Source organism: Cricetulus griseus, chromosome 9 (assembly GCF_003668045.3).
Source record: "Cricetulus griseus strain 17A/GY chromosome 9, alternate assembly CriGri-PICRH-1.0, whole genome shotgun sequence".
Taxonomy (NCBI): Eukaryota; Metazoa; Chordata; class Mammalia; order Rodentia; family Cricetidae; genus Cricetulus; species Cricetulus griseus.
Window position 1 is genome coordinate 11,202,285 of NC_048602.1, and position 23,523 is coordinate 11,225,807.

Genomic DNA, 23,523 nt, shown 5'->3' on the forward strand with positions numbered 1-23,523 from the left:
CTGAAAGCAGCTAGGAAAAGGTAGAAAGAAAGGATGACACGAAGCTAGAAGGCACAGAGACAGGAAAGAGCCCTAGGTCAGTAAAATAAGCATCCTCCTCACAAGTAAAATGTTGTTATCTCAGTTAGTGAAACCTAAGGCAGCGCCCCTTTGTTGTGTCTTCACACGGTCCCATGTGCGAAAACCCAGCTACATGATCCCAGGATAGTCAAGCACTGTGATTGTTTTCTTACCTCAGGCGCCTCATCAGAATGCCAGGAACGGTAACAGTCTCAAATACTTGTTCCTATTATTAAGTGTAATATGCGTTCCATATAAAACCCTTTCCCTGCCCTCATCCAATTTACAGACCCACAAGGGGACAGAAACAACACAAACCTCCAAATAACTAATCACACGTTAAAGCTGACTGGTCTGAGGACAGAACTGCTCCCACATACTTCTAACTCTAGTTAGTGACTAAAGCCTCCTCTCTGTTGGCATCTGTCACTTCCAGAGAGTTCACAAATCCCAGGCCTCTTGGAAGCTCCCTGCAAGGAGTGGAAGGCGAGATCTGCTGTGGGAGATGCTTACCTGTGGCTTCAATGTACTCAATGCATCTTTCAATAAAAATGGGGATTGGCTTCTCTGGAGTCACCACAGTTGTTAAGGGCACCCCAAAATAGTTACTCTCCCAGGTTGCCTTGGTGATGGATGGTCGGGGTTTGGGCTTTGGTTTCTGTCAGGAGAGAAGAAAGGAAGCACAAAAACAAAGTGAGGATCATATGTATCTGCCAGGTTTCCAGAGAGGAACTGGCAGTTGGTAGAAAGTGCTGAAAAGATTTCAAGCAAGACAAACAGACCCAAATTTGCTCATCCCGTTAATGGCGTTTTCTGGCTTCCAAATACCACACACGATACTGGAAGCTGCCACATAGTCACACCTTTAGTGTGAGAGTGCCCCATTAGGACTAAGATGTTTATAAGAACCAGGCCAAGTTTACTCAATAAAGTAACAACATAATGGCATCCACATCCTCCATTTGGGGACACACTGGAGTAAACAGGAAGTTTTCCAAACAATCAACATGATAGATGGTATATACTCAGAGATGGCTGTTGCCTTGGAAAGACCAAATATGGGTGCAAAAACCAGTAATATCCTCTTTCCAGAAAAGAAAAAGAAGCGTCTATTCTGTTAGAGCTGATAGTCTCAAATGAGAATTCCCTTTCATATATCAGCCTGGGGTTAATTGCTGTTTTCCACATTAGGAAATGGTAGAGTCAACTAATCAAACAAAACAAGTAACATGACCCAGGTCCATGTCTGTAATTTCAGCCCTTGGGAAGCTGAGTCAGGACTAGCAGGAGTTCCAGGCTAGCCTGGGCTACATTGTAATTCTGTGTATTCTTTCAGTCCTCATGAAGCAGCTAGAAGGAGCAGTGAGTCACCAAGATTTTACTATGTTAACAAACAAGGTATGTACTTAGTTTAAAACCTCACCACCTTTCACTTTTCCAAGAAAAAGAAGTCCCACAGGCCTAAATGACTCAATCAGTGACAGACAAAGCTTGATCACCAAAGCCCACACTGTTTTGAGGCAGTCTGCCTCAAAAATCAACTCAAACTGTGCCCCCCAAGCCCTGTTAAATTTTGCATTTTTATTTGGAAGCTCATATTGGGGAACAAACAAACATGTTTTACACCAATAGAAACTTTCCAAAACCAAGGAAATGGATTTAGAATGTTGACCTTTCTTAAAATATTTAATAACAGAAGAGGGCAACAGAGTACGGTCCAGGTAAATTAGAGCAATGTCTCTCTAGTAATCAGATTTCATGTCCAAGTGGCTCAGTCCAATGCAGCAGGGACTATAAATCTATTCAGGGAATCTTTCCATAAAACCCACAGAAAGAAACATCTAACAACCAACAACCCACACAGGTCCCTTTTCTTCTGCCCATTCCCAATCATTTTAGTACTCCTTATAAGGGAACAAGTTACTTCCTGTTTAGTCTGAGATTCTTTGAGAACTTCCTGTGCAGATCAGAAGGGTGGGAGAAGTAGAGAGGGTGGAGGCAAATTAAAAAGTACACTGGGCTGCTAACTGGTAATACCTCAGAAAACAACCAAAAGGCAAAGAAAGCCAAACCATCAGCCTGCTAAGTAATTCAATGTGGAGGTTCATGTACCCCATGTGGCCTGGCCCTGCCAAACATATGCCATAGTTCTTAAGGTAAGCAGGCACTGACATTAGGGAAAAGCAAACTGGTGACTTGAGATCTGTCTTTATGAACAAATCTAGACTGCCCAGCAGTGTGTGATGCATGACTGTAATCTATACACTTACATAAAGCTCAACATAAAGAACTTAAGCTTTGCTGCCAGACTCTATATGCAATAGTGGCATGGCTGCTAAGGGGGTAACCAATTGCCTTCTGATTGGACTCAGCATACTAGAAAAAAAAAAAAAGGCACGAAAGCTAAGTGGGTGGTTTGGGGGATGAGGGTTGGTGAAGGTAGGTAAGATCAAGCTATGGTGGGTGTGTGTGTGTGTAGGAAATTGTCAAAGAGCCTGGTGTGGAAGTCCACACCTTTAATCCCAGCACTTAGGAGGCAAAAGCAGGTGGATCTCTGTGAGTCTGAGGCCAGCCTGGTCTACAGAGTGAGTTCTATGACCTTTATCAAAAAAAAAAAAAAAAAAAAAAAGAGCTTGGAGTGGTGGTACAAACCTTTGATCTCAGTAGGCAAGCGGTAAGGCCAGCCAAAACTACACAGACTCAATCCTGGTCCCCCCCCCAAAAGAATTTAACCAACCGGGGATGAGGCTCCATTGGTAGGACACTTGCCCAGCATGCATAAAACTGGGTTTGAAGCCCAGTACCACATAAAACTGGGTGTGGTGGTACATGCCTTTAATTACAGCACTTGGAGGTGGAGGAAGAGGGTCCAAAGTTCAAGGTCATTCTTGACTAAAATAGCAAGTTTAAAGCCAGGTAGGTTTCTCACAGGAGAAAACCAGATTTGAGGTTTCAATCTGATTGATGTGGCTTGGGGTCAAGTGTTGTATCATCTCTACCCTCCCTCCCTGACAGCGCCCTGGCCACATAGTGCTATGGGCAGGGCCTTTCAGCTGATGCACACTTTGCAGCCACAGACCTTGGGTCAAGCAATGTTCTCCAAGTAACTGTCTCTGCCACTGAAAAGGTCAGGTCAGTTCTGGTGTGTGAATAACCAGTGACTGACCATCTGCACGCGCGCGCGCACACACACACATACACACACACACACACACACACATACACACACACAAAAGCACTTCCATGAATCCCATCAAATTTCTCTGTCAAAATAAAGAACACTATTTCTCAGTAAAACTGAGGCTTGAGTGGGACCAAAAGTCAGGAAGTGAACCCCGATTCTCCCAGTCATCACTGGGATGCTTTTTGGCCCTAGTTCTCAAATCTGGTCAAATTGAAATAACATATTCCTCAGAACGATGCTCAAGCGCATGCTTCCACATCACTGGCTGGAGAGCTTTGTCTAGCCTATGCATTTTCTATGTACCAGATCCCAAGTTTCTTTCTCTTTGGTGGTTCCAGATATTGAACTTAGTGCAGAGAACCTGACAGGCAAGCACTCCACCACTGAGACCCCAGTCACTTCTGGTGGACTCTAGGATAGCATGCTACTGCTGGCCATGCCCCCAGGACACCTCACTCCCACAAAAAGCATGCATACTAAGAACCTTGTGGCCACTGAGTTGGCTCAGCAGATAAAGGTGTCTGCTCCTAAGGCTGAGGGCCTTTTTCTATTCCCAGGACCCACACGGTGAAGTAGAAAACCTATTCTTAAAAGTGGTCCTCTTATCTCTATAGGCACAAGACATGACTGAGCCTACACAGAAAATAATGGGGTGGGGTGTGGGGGAGAAGGAACAGAAGGGAAGGGAGGAACTTTGAAGACAAGTCCAAGGGAATCCCACTGTGGTGGGTCTCTGTGACTGCAGAACTTGTACTTTATAGCACTACAGTTTTATGTAAATTCTTGGGTTAAGTGGAATGAGCAAATGGATGCTGAGTAAGGAATATAGGCAGGTACACTGACTATCTGGAGAACTTCTAATGGTCTACTCAAAATTTACTAGGGAATTTTTGAAGAGTGTGTGTGTGTGTGTGTGCTAGCTTGCTTTTTATTGCTGTCATAAAACCAATAGCAACCTGGAGAGGAAAGTTTTTTTACTTGGTTTATAACATCCCTATTACAGTTCACCACCATTCAAGGAAGTGAGGGCAGGAACTCAAGGCAAGAACCCAGAATCAAGAACTGGAGCAGAGACCATAGGGGCTCTTCCTGCCTTACTTCCTTTTTCTTATTTTGGTTTAGCAGACAGGGTCTCACTATGTAACCCTGGCTTGCAATGTAGACCAGGCTGGTCTCAAGCTCAGAGATCCGCCTGCCTCTGCTTCCAGAGTGCTGGGATTAAAGGTGTGAGTCACCACCACCTATACTAGGGTTTACTTTCTTATGTACCTCAGGAATATCTAAGGATGGTACTATCCACAGTGGGCTGGTCCCGTCTACAGCGATCATCAGTCAAGAAAAATGGGGACTTTTTTTTTCAATTGATATTCCCTCTTCTCAGATGACTCTATCTTGTATCAAGTTGATAAAAAACAAAACCAAAAAAACTAACCAACCCTGTGTGTGTGTGTGTGTGCGCGCTCACTAATGCCAGTGATGTTAGATTCCTTGGAAGGTGGAGTTACAGGCAACTGTGAGCCATCTGATGTGGGTGCTGGGACCTGAACCCTGATCCTGTGATAGAGTATCAGTGCTCTTGACCTCTGAGACATCTCCCCAGCCCCCAATGATGATGATGAGGTTATTATTTTAAAAGACAGAACCTCTCATTGTTCAGGGTGGCCTTAAGGTCCTGGATCCTCTTGCCCCCGTCTCCCCAGTGCTGGGATGACAGGCATGGGCCACCTATGCCCATTTTCTATCAGGCAATTTCCAGCTGGAAAAAGAAGAGCCCTAAAGAGGTTTATGTTTAAACAGTTGGAGAGCCACCTCCTGCTACTAAGGAGCAGGCTTATTTTGTACAGTCATGCTGCAGAGATGGGAACAGGGTAAAAGATAAATTAGTCTGCTTATCTCTTTCACCTCAAAGAGCCCAAGATCTAGCTCAACCCTCCAATTTATGAATGTGGCCATGGAGATAACACTTAGAATATCAATCCCCTTTGCCGGGTGACATAAATTCCACCCCACTGCCTCACAGACATTCTCTTAAGCTTGAACTCTGGATTAGAGTGTCAAAAACATCCTTTAGATGACTGAAGGTTCTCCATAGCATCACAAAATTAGAATGGAATTCTTGAACAACTATTCTAACCCTTCCTCATCAGAACGTCAGTGTGTGGAATGTCACACCCAGTGGCTTGCCAGATGCCTTGTGTCCCCAGTGAGGCACACGTCCATCATCAGGGAATCACAGGGGGCACTTTCACAGCAGGTGCTCTCAGCACCATCTTCTTTTGGGGTGCTCACTTAGCAGGCCAAACTGGAAAAAGCAGGGGAGGATAAGCCCTAGAATGACCCACACATTTGTGCTTCAAGTGGGTCAAACAATGCAATAGCAATTCCCTAGGAAGTTAGCTAGGTGCTGAAACCTCACAGCCATCCTGCAAGGTAAAGGTGTCATCAGCCCCTTTCATAGCAGAGACCCTGCAAAGGGCTGTGAGCCCACACTACTTCCCTCAGGATGAAATGTCAATGCCTCAGATGAAGGCAGAATCAAATGAAGTCACACTCTCCCCGCCTTTTAGATAGATGTTGACAGAATAATGTCTCCCTGTTCCAGATCTCTTGGTTTCCTTAAAGCAAGCTTAAAGCTATGTGTACTAGCTCACACCTGCAATCCTAGCACTTGGGAGACAGAGGTCTGAAGCCAGCTTGGACAGCACAGTGGAAGCTTGTCTTGAAAAATAAAACAAACAAACAGCATCACTCACGGCTTCCTCCGCCCCTTCTTGCATTCATCGTCAACCCTGTGATTTTCTAATTAACAATTATTCTCTCATGTTTCCAACAGAGCTTCAAGGGGCCCTTTCAATTAAGTTATTCATGCTCCTGGCACGCCTCAGCTTAGAGCACCTTGATTTAGGGCAAAACACGAAGGAAAACAAATCCTGGCGTTCCCACCACCTAGGCCTCCTATATGAAAGGAAAGGGGAGGTGGTTGTGACATCACACCGCAGAATGAAGGTATCTGGCATGCTGAGATCTTAAGACTGAATTCCTGGCCAGTGCAGCTGCGGGCAAGGTAGAAAAGGCTGCTGGATCCAGGTACAGGTATGCAATGCCCTGCCTGGAATCCCATGCACACTGACTGGAGCTGACCTCACCTGGGTCCTGCAGAGGTATTTGGTATAACCAGGTGATGGAGGAGAACCAGCTGGCTTGGGAAGCATCACAATCCTTTGTCCTTTGAAAAGATCTGGACTCCCTGTTTTATTTAAGGAACAGGTGTGTGCAAGCTAAAGCAGATAGTTAAAAGATGTTCTATTTTTTATCGCCATAACACTCTACAGAAGTTCTTTAGGCTTAAAATAAACTAAGGCATGATGGTATACACAATTCTAGCACTCAGGAATCTCAGGCAGGAGGACTGTGAGTTTGAGACCAGCCTGGGCTACATAGAAACTACCTCAAAAAAAACACAATAAACTGAAAATCCACTAGCATGGATTTACAATAACTTGTTAAAGTTCCAATGCCCAATTCAGTCCCTTCCATGCCTATCTGGCCTTACTTGACTAGCCACTGAAGGCAGAAACAACAGCACCATGCTGTTCTTAGGAGGGACAGCACAAAGAAATGGATGTAACAAGCTCGACCCTGTTTGAATGAACACACTGAATGGGCTCACTGGTCTGAACATGTGCACATGAACAGTGAAAACTAGCAACTTTCTTGCACATGGGAGTGGCAGCTAGAAGACTGGCCTCAAAAGCTCACCCACTCCATTGCAGTGGTGGTAAACCAGGCACGGTAGTGTTCACTTGTTTGTTTTTGAGACAAGTTCTCGTGTTGCCGGACTAGCCTCTAAGTCACTATGGAGCTGAGGCTGGCCTTGAACTGGCTGTTACCATATAAGTGACAACATAAACCTTCCAGTATATTTTCTGTGATCTGGCATTGTTTTCCTATTTCTGTGGCAATCGCACTGCAGACTGCAGCCGTATGAAAAGATTCTGGTCTCCTCTCCCGAATCTACATCCACACTGTATCTGAGAAAGCTCTTCCCATCTTCACCTGTCTGCCTGGTGCTCCATCCACGTTAGTGTCACGTTACCTTAGGGAACTTTTCCAGATGTCTCAGCTGAGGGTAAACTTTGTTCAATAACTGCTCAGTATCTAGTTCCTCCCTGTCTGGTAATACTTAAAATACATACAAGTTCACATCCAGAACCCATCACTAAGGAACACCTAAGAACACCAGGCAGGAGTCAAGTGCCCGCCGATGTCTCAGCACTGAACCAAATGTTGCCTTCCTGAAAGGATGAGGGTGCTTGCATACTTCAAAGTACTTCTTTAGAAGAGGTACCTGGTCTCACAGTTCACTCAGTAGGACTAAGCTCAGAAGCACACACAGAGTTTTTCTGACCAAGTTACAAAGAGCTCTTATCATATTCTACTTGTCTGTCAAAACCAGGATCCCTCCCAGGAGTGTGGGCAGTCCAACTCCCCAGCTGGTTTTCATTCACACTAGAAACTTTAACTCCGTTCTAGGCCTCACAAAACGAGAGCTGTGTCCACACAAAGCCACAACAACCAGCCAATTCACTGAATCCAATGAAATAAGCCAATTCACTGGGGGGACACAAACTGTCAAACTGGTTACTTGGTGCCTTATAGACCAAACAATGCGTGATTCAAACAGTTCACTTTTCAATAGGTTGTCTTGTCATGTGGTAGCTACAGTAAGTGAAAGATTTTCTTTATCACCGTTTTGCCTTTTTATTAAACACAAGAGTAAGAACATATCTGACAGAAGGGTAAATAGTCAATAATGTCTAGCCTTTAAATCATGGTCAAACATACCAAATTTCAGCAAACTGAATGAGCCTCAAGGGCACAATTGTGGAGCAAGGCTCTGCGGCCTGCTTTTTGGCTTTAAAATAAGAGCTGCTGGTCCCGATCTCATCTTTGCAAATGCACAGCCTTGGGAGACAGAGACATGAGCAGCAGCAGCTTTAGACAAAGCTCTATTCACAGTCGCCCAAGTGCAATCTTGGAGTTTCAATTTCATTCAGTTGAGTGCGGAAGGCTCCCACTGAGGGTGGGCTGCTGAATGGTTCCGTTGGGAAAAGGACCCAAGAAGGAGCATTGGCTTTACAGTCTGTACTTTCATTAGAAGAGATGAAAGCATCCCTCTCTCTGACTCTAGTTCTACAGTAAGGTACTAATCTAGCAAATTAGCAAGGGCATTGAGTATTTTTTCTTTCTTTCTTTTTCCCCATCACATTGGTACCCAGAGCAGAGCTTCTCTTCATTAAGGTGGTTGCCGGGGCGAGCACAGAGCAAGCATCTGAATCGTTGTGGGTTAAACCTTGCACCGGGGAGGAAGTGGTGTGGTCAGGAGGCCCACAGCAGTCTCCTCCCTGGTACAGTGCCATGCTCCACTTGCTGCTAGGGCATGCCACCTTATGCCATACGCCACCTTCATCCCTCTTCTAGGTTCAGTTTCATGCTGAAAACAGCGCAAACTTCTGGCCCACAATACTCAACCCTCTAAGGACCATGTTCCCTTTTACAGATGGAACCAGAAGAGGGGCACCATGTGCTCACGGTCTAAATAAGAAAGCAGGGAATTGGGATGTGACCACAGGACTTCATTCCCAAGGCCTCGGCAGCTAATACTGACCAATACTCTATCTGAGCTATCCTAACGTGAGCTCTGCCCACAGCCCTTCCCTGGCAGACGAACGATCTCTTCACAGCCACTGAATGTCCTTTCTGGGTGCTATGGCCTGGGCTAGAAGGTGAGCAGCCCTTCCCCAGCAGCCTGGCCTTAAGGAGGATCTGAGTTGTTTTCTGTGACCAGCTGAAATCCAGAATGCTTCCCCATGCCCCACTTCAAATAAATGCTGTACTGCTTTGTCATGCCAATAAAAATCAAAGGACAAATCCCCCACGGAGGGTGGCTTGCACTCTCTGCCCTGATGGTATCTCACTCTTCCAGTAAAACAAGTGTCAGTCTGCATTCCCGATGGTAGCAGTCTGAACAGGAGGCTTGCTCTGTGGCAAAGGCTTTCATCTTCTCTGCAGGGATGACAAAGCAGCCCTGCTCATTCCAAAACACCACTCTCCAAGTCAGGAAAACACAATGCCAGCTTCTACCAATTCTTCCCTAAGGATAACTCCTAAAATGACTGCTGGCACGCCACAGTTTTTGGGCCAAAGGAATCATTTGTCTGATTTGGAGAGGCGTGGTCTGCATAACTCAGACAGGCTGGAAGCTCCTACGTCTTGCCTGCTGATCCAGTAGTTGGGGGGACGGGGACGGGGACGGGGGACAGTACATGTCTGGTGCCCAGCAGGGAGACAGCTCAAGACGCAGAGACTAGCTGCTTCTACTGAATAAAGCCTTTGCCACAGTGAGATCTAGAAATCATGTCTTATTTGGCAATTTTTAAATAATTATTTATTTTGATTGTTTTGAGAAAGGTTCCAGGCTGGCCTTAGGTTTGGTAGGATCCACCTGTCTACCTCTTGACTGCTGGGATTATAGACGTGCACCACCACCCTTGGTTTTGTTTGTTTGTTTCTTCAAGATAGGGTTTCTCTGTGTAACAGTCCTAGCTGTCCTGAGCTCACTCTGTAGACCCGACTGCCTCTGGCACACTTGATCTTATGTGGTGCTGGGATTGGAACCCAGTACTTCCCAAAGGCTTGGCACACTCTCTATCAACTGAGCTACATCCCTAGTCTGGCAATGTGTTTTCAAAGCATCATTTGCAGCATTGCAAATATTGCCAGAAGTCAGAAAAAGACTTTTAATTCAGTGTGCTATTACGGCACCTTCCTAATTCCCAGGTGTGCAAACACCCCCACGAATCAGAAGACTGTCAGCATTCACATAAGCTGCTCCAGCAACTGTTTTTACCAGGACTGGAGGTGGAAGAAAGCCAAAATGTTCCAAATGCTCAGATTCATTCTCATCAAACAGGAGAGCGTGGGGAAAACACAGGGAGGTCGGTGAGCTTCCTAAATAAGGACAATTTTCACTGGGTCTTCCCTCCATGTTCTGAAGAACAAAATGCAAGACAGACAAGCTGTGGGAAAACTAAATGGAAAGAATGTAGTGACCTGAGATAGGGGCACAGAACCCACACAACACAGCTCTGACCTCCTGACAGTGCACAGACAAGAAGGCATGGAAACCCTGGCCAGTAGTGACTGAGGAACACCCTATATGCCCAAGGGTCCAATGGCGTCATGTTCCTCCACCTCCCAGGGCCCTGGGCTACCACAGTGGCCTCTCTGCTACCTCTCAGTACTCCGTAGCACACTCCAGATACCTTTGATATGGAATTCATTTCTAGCAACTCCCCTCCAAGGTCCTTGTAAAGCCTCATGTGAGCGACTCATCTCTGCTGTTTCCTGGCAGGAAGCAGAGCGAGCACCATCCTGTCTATACTGCTGACCATAGGTTATTATATCCCTATCAGAATCTCAGCAAGCTGTCATTCTCAGAACAGTACTGCACCACTACAAACGGCGAGGGGAGGGGGAGTTGGGTGATACTTTCCCTGCCTCAGTGCCTAGACCTAAGAGGACAGGGCGCTGTCTCTAGCAATCTGCCTTGCAAACACCAAGCTGTAGTCTTCAGCAAGAAAATACATTTCCTCCCCTATTGACATGTAAAACACTACTATAAGGTCTTCCTTCCCTGTCTCTGTTATACCTGTGCTCCCTGAAGTACAGAGACTCACTAATGGAAGAAGTAACTGCAGACAGATGAAGAAAGGGACATGTGAAATCTCATTTTACAGCTGGGTGTTGGTGGCACACGCCTTTAATCCCAGCACTCGGGAGGCAGAGGCAGGAGGATCTCTGTGAATTCGAGACCAGCCTGGTCTCCAGAGCGAGTGCCAGGATAGGCTCCAAAGCTACACAGAGAAACCCTGTCTCGAAAAACCAAAAAAAAAAAAAAAAAAAAAAACCAAAACAACAACAACAAAAAATCTCATTTTACAAATATGGATAAACTCCATGCTGAGGCCCCCCCCCCTTTCTTTTTTGCCATTTCAGCACTTTCACAGATTTGTGTGTGCAGAGAACGATCCACTTCTCGCTGATGTAAAACGAAGCACCCTTTTGTGATTAGCATGGGATAGCAGCATTTGAGAACCATAAAGATGATGTATGTTCAGGCCAAGGGGTGCAAATCTACAATCTTTAAGAGAGGAAATAGTACCCGTGTCACTGGCTTGGCCACTTGTCAAGACACTGAAGAGCTCTACACTACCTGCTCATTTGGGTAATTACTGTTCTAGGCAAAGGCAAACCTAGGATACCTATCCAAGTGCTAACTACATGAGACCTACCAGTAGGGGATATCTAATGCACAGGCTGGCTCTTACCACAGAGCCAAAAAATAATTGCACTCTCGTGCTTACATGCGCTCACATCCAGTGTGTGTTTAAAACCATGTTGTCCCTGAATAGTTGTCATCAATCAAATCTCACCAAGACGCTGTGCAAATCCCTACTGACTCATCCTAAATGAGGTCTTACCTTGGTGTTCCTCCTTAGACTTCGAAGGATATTCCTCCTCCTGGGGTCCTCATCTGTTTCATATGGAATGACAGCATTGTCCCCTTTATAGCCCTGCGATGCCTGATCCTCCTCTTTCTTCCGGATGGGTCCCAGCTCATCATCACTCCCCACACTGAAGCTAGTGCGGTAACTAGCAAACCGCCCCAGCCGGGTGCATCTCGTCCTGTACAGCACAGGCTTACTCACGGCGGATACCTTGCGGCCTCGCTCTAGAGAGCTCGTGTCCATTTCACTGTCAGAACCATTGCCACTGCCATTGGACTGGGCTTTGTTGATGTTCCGGATGGTGATGATCTTGCCCTGGGTGCTGTCATGGGGCACAGAATAGATGTTTTCTTCCTCATTCCTTGGCTTGACCACGGCATCCATTGGCTCTGCGTAGTCAGAAGGATCAAACCCGTCCTGAGGCAGCCAGGGGCTAGAAGACACAGACTTCCTCTGTCCCTCCCGATGGCCTTGGTCTAAGTAGGACAGATCTTTTGTGATCTCAAAATGGACAGGAGGCTTTGGTTTGACTGGTGGAGGTACTTTGTTGTTCAATTTACTCTCAAAGTTGCTCATTATGAAAGACAGCCCGTCATTTCCCTCCAGCTCCATAGAGAACTTGGAATGGTCTTTGGACAGGGAGGGCACTGTCGCATCTTCCCGAAACAGGTGGTATGATGGAGGCTCCACGTCTTCTTCTGAGTCCTGCAAGTTTGAGTTGCAGAGTGGTGACCCAGCCCTGGGGGAGTTGAACACTTCTTCAGTGGTGCTGCAGGCCTCAGCAACATTGTCGTACATGTGCGTGGCCTCGATTATGTTCTTTTTCTCCACCACGTCTTTAAAAAAGGGGTGAAAGATCTCAAGTTTATGCTGGGGTTGGCTACAAGGGATGCCTGTGAACCTGCCATCAATTTCTTGTGCAATTTCCTCCCCCTCTGTCAGCTGCTCTCGACTTAAGTCATTGTCCAGGACATCTATAGCGCCATCAGTGAGTGCAACAAGCTGGATGGGAATAATATCCTGCACTTCACAAAGAAAGGCACGTAACATTGCCAAGGAGGCCTTACGCTTGGCTGAATAAAAAACAATGTACCCATGAACCAAGCGGCTCTTTCGGATGCTGAACGAGGAATGGTACGAAAGAACAGACAGCTCAATGCGCTTCTTGTGTAGTCCAATCGGAAGTTCAAGTAAAACAGAGTTGCTGCTCCCACAGTGGGAAGATTTACAGGTTTGGGACTGCAGGACAGGAGAGAGTATGTCATCTGCACTAAAGGGATCACCACACATCAGACACATGACAATTCGAAGGTCCACATCAGCCAAGTCCTTGATACTAGCAGTGGAGCTGACCAGGTTTAAGTTGCGCTTAGAATCCAGGAGTCCCTTCAGAACTTGACTGATCTGCTTCTCGTTAATGTTGCGTCCGTAACCAATGCCAGCAGAAGCAGGGTCCAGAAAGACACACTGCAGTTTGCTAGCAATCTGCTGGCCTTGTTGTATTAAGCTGTGCAGAGTCTCTCCACTTGTGTCCCCTCTCTTGTTAACTAGAATTAAGGTCAAGGGGAGGTGAACTAAGTGATTATCCCGCCTGCCTAGCGTGGACTCTCTGCTCTTCTCTATACTCTCCACCACGTAGGACAGTGACTCCTTTGAATTGTAAAGGCAGAGGCAGCCATGGGGTTGGAAGGTTGGTGTCTGGAAAGAGTTCACAGGAAGCCTGACATTCCCCTCTATTGGCCTCAGGGACAGCTCATACATTTTACCGTCTATCACATATTTGTCATCATTTGTACAAAGAGCTCTAATTTCATTGGCTAACTCTCGGGCAAGGCCATCTTTGCCTAAGATAACCAAATTGATCCTATCAATACTGGGGTCAGACAGAGAGTTTTTCTGATTCCTATCGGATGGTCTGATGAAGCGACAACTAATCAGGTGCTCTATCTTAGCATCCACACAAGCTGGGCAGCTGGGGCATGTCTCCTTCGTGGGGTGGTACACAAAATGAATGTGCTTCAGAATGAGGGCATCACGCTCTGCTTGGAGCTTCTGCAATGCCTTAAATCGCTGCTCTTCCCCCAAAACATCCTGGATGACACCCATCTTTTCCTTGCTGGGTTTGGCATCCAGCTCCAGCTCATAAAACAATTCTGAGTACTCCAAAAGCAACTCCTGGAACTCTTCCTTTGCTCGGTCTATAATCTGCTTCTGGTGCTTGCCGTAGATGTCCATGTACACAGACTCCTCCAGCCACTGGTAAAAGTCTTCATTCATAATAAAACTACGAGCCTCTTCCCAAGGTTTCCCGGGAGTTATGAAAGGAGAGGTCTCCAGGTTTTCTTTGAATGCCTTTCGCATCTCAGCTCTCTTCCTCTCATTCCTCAGCTTCTCCAAGTGGGTCTCATACAGCTGCTCGGCAGGGACAGTATCCATCAAGTCAAAGGGAATCCGCTCATTTTCCATGTTGTCAATGTGGCTGGTGGCGTCCCATGGGGTCTCTTCAAGCACAACAAACCACTTTAAGAACTCAGGCTTGGTCTCTAAGAGCTTTTTGGCTTTAATGCAGCTCAGGTGGTCTACTTCATCTAGGTTAGGGATGAGGGCTTCAAAAGCCAACGGCAGGGCTGCCAGGTATAGCTTTCTGCGGCGCTCAATATGCTCATGCTTGAGGCGGTGGATGTGCTGCAGGAAGAGCTTCTTGGCCTTTTGTGTCCCTTCCAGGTAGACGTAGTCCTGGTACTCAGGGGAGGCCTGCATCTTTCGGCTGACATTCAGCCAGTTCTCATTGTGGTTTTTCACAATGCGGCTCACCAACCACTCATACTTGTCCTTTGCTGTAGCTATTTGCTGACTCTGTTGCTTGAGAGCTTCAAAGTAAGGAATGATTTTTGTCTTCCCTCGACTCTTATCAATGAGTTGCACTAAAGTACTGAAAGCCAAGTCCACATTCACATTGGATCTTGCCGAGGTCTCTACAACCTGGAGGTTCTTTTTGCTTAAGGCAAAAGTATGTGCATCTCTAATGTACCGCTCAACACCCTCGTCACACTTAGTCAGGACCACCACTATGGGCTTTTTTGTTTTTGCAAGCTGATTGTAGAGATTAGAAACAAACTTGAGCTGGTCATCGAAGTTCCTGTTCATGCCCCTGCTAACATCGATGCCCAGAAGGAAACCGTCGACCAGCAGCTTTCCATCGGGCATCTGCTTCTGCTCAAAGTCCTGCTCCAGCCCCAGCTGGTCAGTGCAAAAATACATGAGTTTTTCAGCTGATGCGAGCTTGGTGGCCGCAGCTCTCTTGATGTAGGGCTGCAGGGCCGTGCTTCGATGAGGTTGAAAAGTCTGATCATCAATGAACTCAGTCTGCTCCACAATGTGCATCTTACATTCCACACAGTCCTCCAGGGAGCGGCTAACTTCTCCCCAGTAGAGAAAGTGGTCATTATTGACCACCCGCCCACCAAAGTCACTAGTGCTGAGGACAGAAGTGTGGTCCAGGTGAAAATCATCGGCACTTGGGCGCACGAAGCGGTTACACAGACAAGACTTCCCAATGCCGCACTGGCCTTTCTCCTTCTCAGTCCCGGACAATCCCACCACGCTGATGTTGTAGGTGGGGATTCGAACATCTTGCTTTCTTGCCATCATCATCTTCGAAACATCCTGCCACAATCAGCTACTTCCGAGATCAGATTAGTGTTCTGCAGTAGAGTTGAGAGGGCTTCTCAGCAGTGCCAATGGAGGCCGGCTGCCCAAGCAGCACAAGTGTCAGGTCCCATAGTGTTGTAAACCAGTATGATGTCAGTTCTTGCTACTTCTCATCGCCAAATAGCCAACATGTCTGCCTAGATGGAGGCGGGAAAGAAAAATCATCAGTATCCAAACTCTATTTTAACCACCGAATTACAATAAAAGGATTTTTAATCCAACAAATACTTAGTAAACCTAGTGTGCCAGGCCTTATGCTGAGTGAAATGATTAAGGCTGACATCAGAGTTGTTGAGACTGTTCAGAGGGTACAGCAGGTGTTTGCTGTGGAAGCCTGACAACTCACGTTCAATTCCTGAATCCCAACAAGAAAGGAAAAAACCAATTCCCCAAAGTTGTCCTCTGAGGCCCACACACATGCTGTTATGGCACATGTATGCCTGTACAGGACGGGGCGCACACACATACCATGTACAATGATAATGACAATAACCAAAAGGCTAATATCTATGTGCTTTCCAACAGGTATAGTCTACTGCAAGACAGGAAGACATAAATAAGGAGACTGTAAAATGCTAAGGTGGCAAGTGAGGGCTCTGGAGGAAATGTGGCTAACTCCAAGGCAGGGTGGATATAAGAAATGTCTTTTGTGGTTTTGTTTTTGAGGCAGTTTTTTTGATATAGTTCTTGCTGTCTTGGACTTGAGCTCGAATCCACTTGTCTCTGTCCCGAAAGCGCTGGGATTAAAGGCGTGTGCCACCCACCATGCCTGGCTGAGCCAGAAATGTGATGTACAAATAAAAATAAAAATAATGGGACATTTCACAAGGACAATGGTGTTATCTTAAAGGGGATCCCACAAGTAAGGTCTAGAATAATCTGTGAACCAAAAAAATTGTAATGGATTACAGCTCGCTGCAAAAAATATGAACTAAAGCCCATACAATTGGATCGGATGAGAGTCATGATGGAAGGTTAAATGCAGGGAAATCTTGAGGAGCAGGATGTTGACAGATAACTCAAGTGCCCTAAGACTGCCTATTAATTATCAGGAAGAGAAAAGCCCTCAATAGTAATTATAGTGGAGAAGGCAGACAACACCTTTACTCGGCAACCAAAATTCACATTATCAGTGTGGTATGGAAGCCCTCAGGAGACTGAGGCAGGGAATGCCAAGTAGTTCAGGAGTAGCCTTGGCTACAGAAAGGAAGGGGGAAGACAGACGAGGAGGAGGAAGGAATGAATAAAGCTTTCTGGATGGCTCACAATATTGCTTTCAAAATTCACTTCAAAGCCTCAACAATCAAAACAGTCCCGCAGTGACATAAAGACATAGACCAATGGAAAAGAAACAGAAATCTCACAGCTAAATCATATATGTCACTGAATGACTTTGTGTGTGTGTGTGTGTGTGTGTGTGTGTGTGTGGTTTGAGACAGGGTCTTAGTCTTACTTATGTAGCCCTGGAGCTCACTATGTAAACCAGGCTGGCTTCAAACTCATAGAGATCCCACATGTCTGGCTGGCTAGATGACTTCACAAGGCTGTTGGGACCAGTCATCGGGAAAATGACACTGATTTATTTATTTATTTATTTATTTATTTATTTATTTATTTTTTTTCCGTGCATTGGTGTGAAGGTGTCAGATCGCCTGGAACAGAAGCTATAGAGAATTGTGAGCTGCCATGTGGGTGCTAGGAATGGAACCTGGGTCCTCTGAAAGAGCAGCCAGTGCTCTTAACCACTGAGCTATCTCTCCAGCCCAAAAGGACAGACTTTTTAACAGCTGGTGCTGGGCAAAGTGGGCCTTCACACAGGAAAGGACAGAGGCAGGTCTTTATCTACATCATATACAGAGGCTAACCCTAGAGCTGGGGATGTGACTCAGATATAAGAGTTCTTATCTAGCACACGATAGGCACTAAATTCAATTCAACAACAACAACAAAAACTAACTCTAGCAGTGTGTGGTGGTTCACATTTTTAGTCCCTTAGGAGGCAGGCAAACCTGTGAATCCAAGGTCAGCTTGGTTCACATAGCGAGTTTCAGAGTATCCAATACTACAAAATAAGAACCTGTCTCAAAAAATAAAACAAAAGAACAATCAACCAACCATACAGCAACTTTAAATGGATCAAAAACCTAAAACGACAAAATGTAGAAGAAAACCTAGTGCAAAAGAACCCCATGAGCACTGGTGAGAAGTACAGAGTGAGAGCTGGCCACCATGCCTGTCAAAGAATATGTAACCCCAACACACGCATATTGCAGCATACATGAACATAAGCACATTTACACGTGCACATACACAATGCATACAATCGATTCTGAAAACGATTCATAACAGACTGTTTCTATCTTAAGAGTTGTCAGAACAAGAAAGCGTAATGCTAATTTTGTGTTACATGACATGTCTTTTACACAATAAAATTAATTGAGTGAGGGAATGAAGATCAATGATAAAACACTTGACAAGGAAGAGTAAATCAGAAAAATCCTCAATACAAATGTTTATGAAGTAGACGGCTATACTGAGATCAAGTATCTTTGCTTTTAGAGTAGCCTTACTGAAGCATTTTGAGGGTGGGAATAAGCCAAAATGAATATAAATATTCAGGAAACAAAAATCTGTTTGAGAAAGAGTAAGAATGCCAACGAAGGACTAGGGCTGTGCTCAGTTAGTAGCGCTTGCCTAGTAAGAAGGAAAACCTGGGTTTAATCGTCACCCCATATAACTGGAAGTGGTAGTGCCTGCCTGTAATCCTAACACCCGAGAGGTGCAGGCAGAAGCTCTGGCTATGCAAGGTCACAGCCAAAGCCAGCTCTGGGCCAACATGGGTCATGTGAGAACCTTCAAAACAAACCAATTGCAGATGAAAAAAACATGTTAATAGGTACAACTGAATTAAAGTATGTGTGTTGGCTAGTTTGATGTCAACTTGACACAAGCTAGAGTTATCCAAAAGGAGGAAACTGCATCTGAGAAAAATATGTCCCTAAGATTTGGCTGTAAGTCTTTTTCTTAATTAGTGATCAATGGGGGAGGGCCCAGCCCACTGTGGGTGGTACCATCCTTGGGCTGGTGGTCCTGGATTCTTTAAGAAAGCAGCTGAACAAGCCATGATGCCAGTAAGCAGAATTCCTCCACAGCCTCCATCAGTTCCTGCCTCCAGGCTCCGGCCTTTTGTGAATTCTTGCCCTCACTGCTTTTGATGATGAACTGTGCTTTATGGTATAGGGAATGGTGTAAGTGAAATAAACCCTTTCCACCCCAAGTTGCTTTTGGTCATGGTGTTTCATCACAGCAATAGTAACCTTAACTGAGACAGTATATATGATATTCCTTTGTGTTGTTTTTATTGTTATCAAATTCTCAACAGTGTAAATATGCAGAGGTTTCTCTGATGAGAGTTGCCCTGTAAAGTTTGCAAGTTCGCTGCTGGGTCCTCCACCTGTGATACTTACAGAGGAATGAGTACTGCAGTAGCTACAAAGGACATGCAGGGCTCTTGAAAGCCAGCCTTCTAGACTTACGCGGCCCCACAGGGGATCTCTGCACAGCATTTTAGACACTGGGAGTGGACTCTACAAAAACTGCTTCCTCAGCAGAAAAAAAAAGTCAGCCTCTGCTGCCACTTAATATAATGCTGTCTTGTCTGTCTGTCTGTCTGCCTGCCTGCCTGCCTGCCTGCCTGCCTGCCTGTCTCTCCCCCCACCCCCACATCTGGTTTTTCAAGACAGGGTTTCTCTGTGTAGTTTTGACTGTCCTGGAACTCACTCTATAGACCAGGCTGTCCTTGAACTCAGAGATCCGCCTGCCTCTGCTTCCTGATGCTGGGACTGAAGACATGCACCACCACTGTGTGTGTGGCTAAGGCAGAGTCTTTCACTAGCTAGGACAGGAGGAGGCAAGCACAGGGTTGAGGAGAGGCACTATAAGGGACTCAAAGTTTTAACAATTTCAGTCATTAACAAGCTATTATCATAGTCTCACACAAAGCCTTCAGCAACCTTTCAGCTGAACTAAAATAAACTGCCCCTGTCTACCTCTGCACACTCGGGCCTCTGGCACCTACTATTCTGTGGCATGGGCATTTACTTGCACACTAAAGTGTAACTGTGTGACTGCCAAGTCTGCAACCAAGCAAACCATGTCCAGAGACTATCTAAGATAGCAAGCAAACCATGTCCAGAGACTATCTAAGATAGCAAGCAAACCATGTCCAGAGACTATCTAAGATAGCAAGCAAACCATGTCCAGAGACTATCTAAGATAGCAAGCAAACCAATTTCTTTTGAATCTCATTTACATCTGGTAGGAAGCTGGCATTTCCATAAGCTTCATGCTTCTGTGTGCTTCACAGAAATGTCAAGAAATCAGATCTTTAAAGTTTTTAAACCTTCATGACCCCTGGGTGGGGGGGTCAAATGACCCTTTCACAGGGGTTACTTAAGACCATCAGAAAACACAGATGTTTACATTATGGTTCATAACACTAACAAAATTACAGTTATGAAGTAGCAATGAAAATAATTTTATGGCTAGGGTCATTACAACATGAGAAACTGTATTAAGAGTCACAGCTTTTTATTTTTTTTTTGAAAACCACTGCTTTTGAGCCAAAGCATCGTTGTTTTTGTGTGGTGCTAGGGGTGGGACCAAGTACTTTGCACATACTGAGCAAGTGCTCAACTGCTGGACCACGCCCCCAGACCCTCCACTGGTGACTTCTAAGTAAGCTCTCTTCTAAACCTTGTCCCTAGTTCTCTTCCTTTCCCTTTCTTTTATTGCTCCAACTTGGCATAATCCTCCTACCCCTGTTTTTTACTTTGATACAGCATCTCACAGGCAAGCCTTGAACTCTATGTTCCTCCCATCCTTGCCTCTTTCAAGTGTGAGCTACTGGGCTCAGTAATACATTTTATTCTGAGGGACAAAAGAGAGAATAGTGCTGTCCACTGTGATGACAACCTCAAGTGGTCATGGGTCACTTCTAAACATTTTCCGTGACAATTCAGAAAACTAAAACTTCTAAAGAAATCTGAGAAGTAGTAGGTTAAAAAAAAAAAAAAAAAAGACTCAAAAGGGACAAGCAAGGCACCTGAGAGAAACACCTTCCCATCCACTTCTCTAAGTGGTTGTCACATAAACAATATTAAGAGCTGCTTGTAAATATCTCAAGTGTATTTGCCTCCCCTCCAACACAGAACAGGAAAGAGCTACACAAAAATCAACAAAGTTGGCATGGGGGTCTGTAGTATACACATTTTATTTTTTAATCTGTGACAAGAAGATGACAGAGCTGGGAAAGGACTGCTGATGAAGCCCCAAGAAGTCAAAGGTGCTCACCCAGCTCTTCCCTAGCAAGTCCTCACCCCAGGGACAGGGGTCACAAGGTCTCACGCTAACCTATCTTGAAACATACTTAGCAACAGCATCCTCCTTTGAGTGACTACTGCATATAACTGGCAATCTGTGACCCAGCTCTCTGTACAGTTGTGTCTAATAACACATCCTTTCCCAGAAACCTCAGGGAGGACAATGAAATAACAACAAAAAAAAAAAAAAAAAAAAAAAAAACTGGCTCAATTTTGAGGCAAAAATGCAACACCTGTTCAATCTTTGCAGGATGGTGTTGGCTACAGAAAGCTGAAATGAAAAGAACAGCCAACTCTGAAGAGGTTAGCTACTAATACGTACGTAGTTTTGCTGCTGTTGAGACAGGGACTCATTAGTAACCAAGGCCAGCCTTGAACTCTAATTCCTGCTCAACCTCTGGGCACATCAGGATTTCAGATAGGTATGTGCCACCATGTCTGAATACAACTGATAATTTAAACTCCAAATTATGTTCACAGCCAAAAGTGTTACCAAAACTTAAAAAATCAGGCGGCATGGAAGTAGTTAATTTTCAAACACCTGATAACTTCTACTTGTTAGAAACCTAATAAGTTCCTTGGTGTAACTGCACTCTCAGCTTTGATGTCTGGATAATGCAGTTTTACTAGTTCCTCAATTGGACTGAATTACACAGTAAACAAAGCTGGTTATAAATCTAAGGATGTCTCAAACACTTAGTTTAGAGGAAATAACTTTAAGTGCCTGGCCACATACATGTTCAACTTTTCAAAGAGGTGGCTAAAAACAATTAGCAGAGCCACTAAACTTAATGATCAAAAGACGATAAAGAGAGCAGAGACAACAAGGAAGGTGTGTCCAAGACTTTACAATGCTCAATGTCCTTCCATCTGGTGAGAAACTTTTTTTTTTTTTTTTTTTTTAAAGGAAACAGGATTTCTCTGTGTAACAGCCCTAGCTATACTAGAACTCCCTCTGTAGTCCAGGCTGGCCTCAAACTAACAGAGATCTGCCTAACTCTGCCTCAAGTGTGCTGGGACTAAAGGCATGTGCCAAGTCTGGCTGAACTACAAATTCTTAATGGGAAACTATCTAAGGAACAAAATCAAATATGCAATTTGTGATTTTCCAGCACCTTTCAAAAGTAGAGAGTGAAAACAGGAAAAACATATCTATAAAACTAATCCAGGGGCTGGAGTGATGACTCAGTGGTTAAAAGTACTTTCTGCTTTTACAGAGGATCCGGGTTCTATTCTCAGCATCCACATGGTGGCTTACAACCACTAGTAACTCCACAGCACTCATATGGTGAACATTCATTTACATAAACTAAGTCTAAAAAACTAATTAGTTAATTAATTAATTAATTAATTGAAAAAACCCAAGCTACTGTAATGGCTCATGCTTGTAATCCCAGCACTCAGGAGGCTAAGGCTGTTAGAGGTTCCTGGCCACACCCTTAGCTGTATAACCTATCTCAAAAGATATTAAGACAAACAGAGATCTACTAAAAGGTTAAAAAAAACAGCAACTTCTGTAGAACTACTGATACTTGGAAAACCAACAAAACACAGAGCCTAAAAGCTTAACACTTAGTGCTGGGAGTCAAGTTCGAGAGGAGGGTACATCACGAGTACTTTAAACTTTAGCACAACTGGGTGCTGCAGCTAAAAACATGCTGACACCTGTGTGCTCTGCAGACCTTGTCACTGATATCTAGAATTGTCTATGGGATGTTTGGCACCAACTCTAAACTAGATCGTCTCCTCTAGAAAGGGGAGGACACTTTTTATCCAATACCCAGAGTATGAAGCCATTCTCAAGACAGCACAAGAAGTGCCACTGTGACCCAACAGTATAAGGACCGCCACAGGTCAGAGGCTGTGCCTGGAGGTGTATTCTCTGACAAACACCTATACACACTATTCATAGCAACACATGCTCCTGAGCTCTGTTCTAGAATGACCCACAAGACACAGAATTCTTACCTCTATCCTTAGTCAAAACTACAGAGTCCAGATATGAGAATATGCAACAACCCCCAAATGCTACCAAAGTTAGTTTTCCTGGTAACTCTGATCAGAGTATTTGCAAACAGCCCTTCTCCTTCTCCATTGTGTTCCTGAGTCCTGGTCAAAGAACCCTGAGTTCCAGGGTTGGGGACAGACTCTGATGATGCTCTTACCACCCCAGCCAGGCCACACTCAGGACAGCACCATCTTTTTCCCACCCTCAACACAGTTCTCAAGCTTGGAGGGTAACCAAACTCTACAAACTAAAGCAACAACATTTCTAAGCCAAATTATTCAGAGGATAGAATCAGATTCCCATGATCAATGAAGGGGGCTGGTTCAGCAAAAGCACTTCCTTAAACTTTACCCTCGGCAGCTGCAAGGAGGCAGCTTCAGAACTCTAGCCAGCCCATCTGCTCAAAGTGAAAGACAAAGATAAACAGACGAACTAGAAGCCAAGGAACTCTCTTCCCGCTCACCACATCTCTCTGGGCTACCTGCCTGTTACAAAATATGCATCCATTTTATTCCTGTCTCTGGCTTACTACTGAAATCTTTGGAATCTTCACAGTAATAAATGTTCTTTTGTATGCGAATGGCTTTAGAAAGGAGGCAGCTCACAGGG

General features: G+C 45.0%; 1 protein-coding gene across 2 annotated transcripts in view; it reads right to left on the bottom strand.

Moving 5' to 3' along the window:
* The window catches only part of Arhgap35 (Rho GTPase activating protein 35), a 106,181-nt gene that overhangs the window by 42,854 nt on the left and 39,804 nt on the right, over positions 1–23,523 (bottom strand). For both annotated transcript variants that reach the window (XM_027431029.2, XM_035449552.1), the window contains exons 2-3: positions 11,788–15,662; positions 574–718 (exon numbers count right to left, since the gene is read on the bottom strand). In XM_027431029.2, coding sequence (XP_027286830.1) covers positions 574–718; positions 11,788–15,468 — 3,826 coding nt within the window. In that variant the 5' untranslated portion in view covers positions 15,469–15,662. The remainder of the gene's footprint in view (positions 1–573; positions 719–11,787; positions 15,663–23,523) is intronic.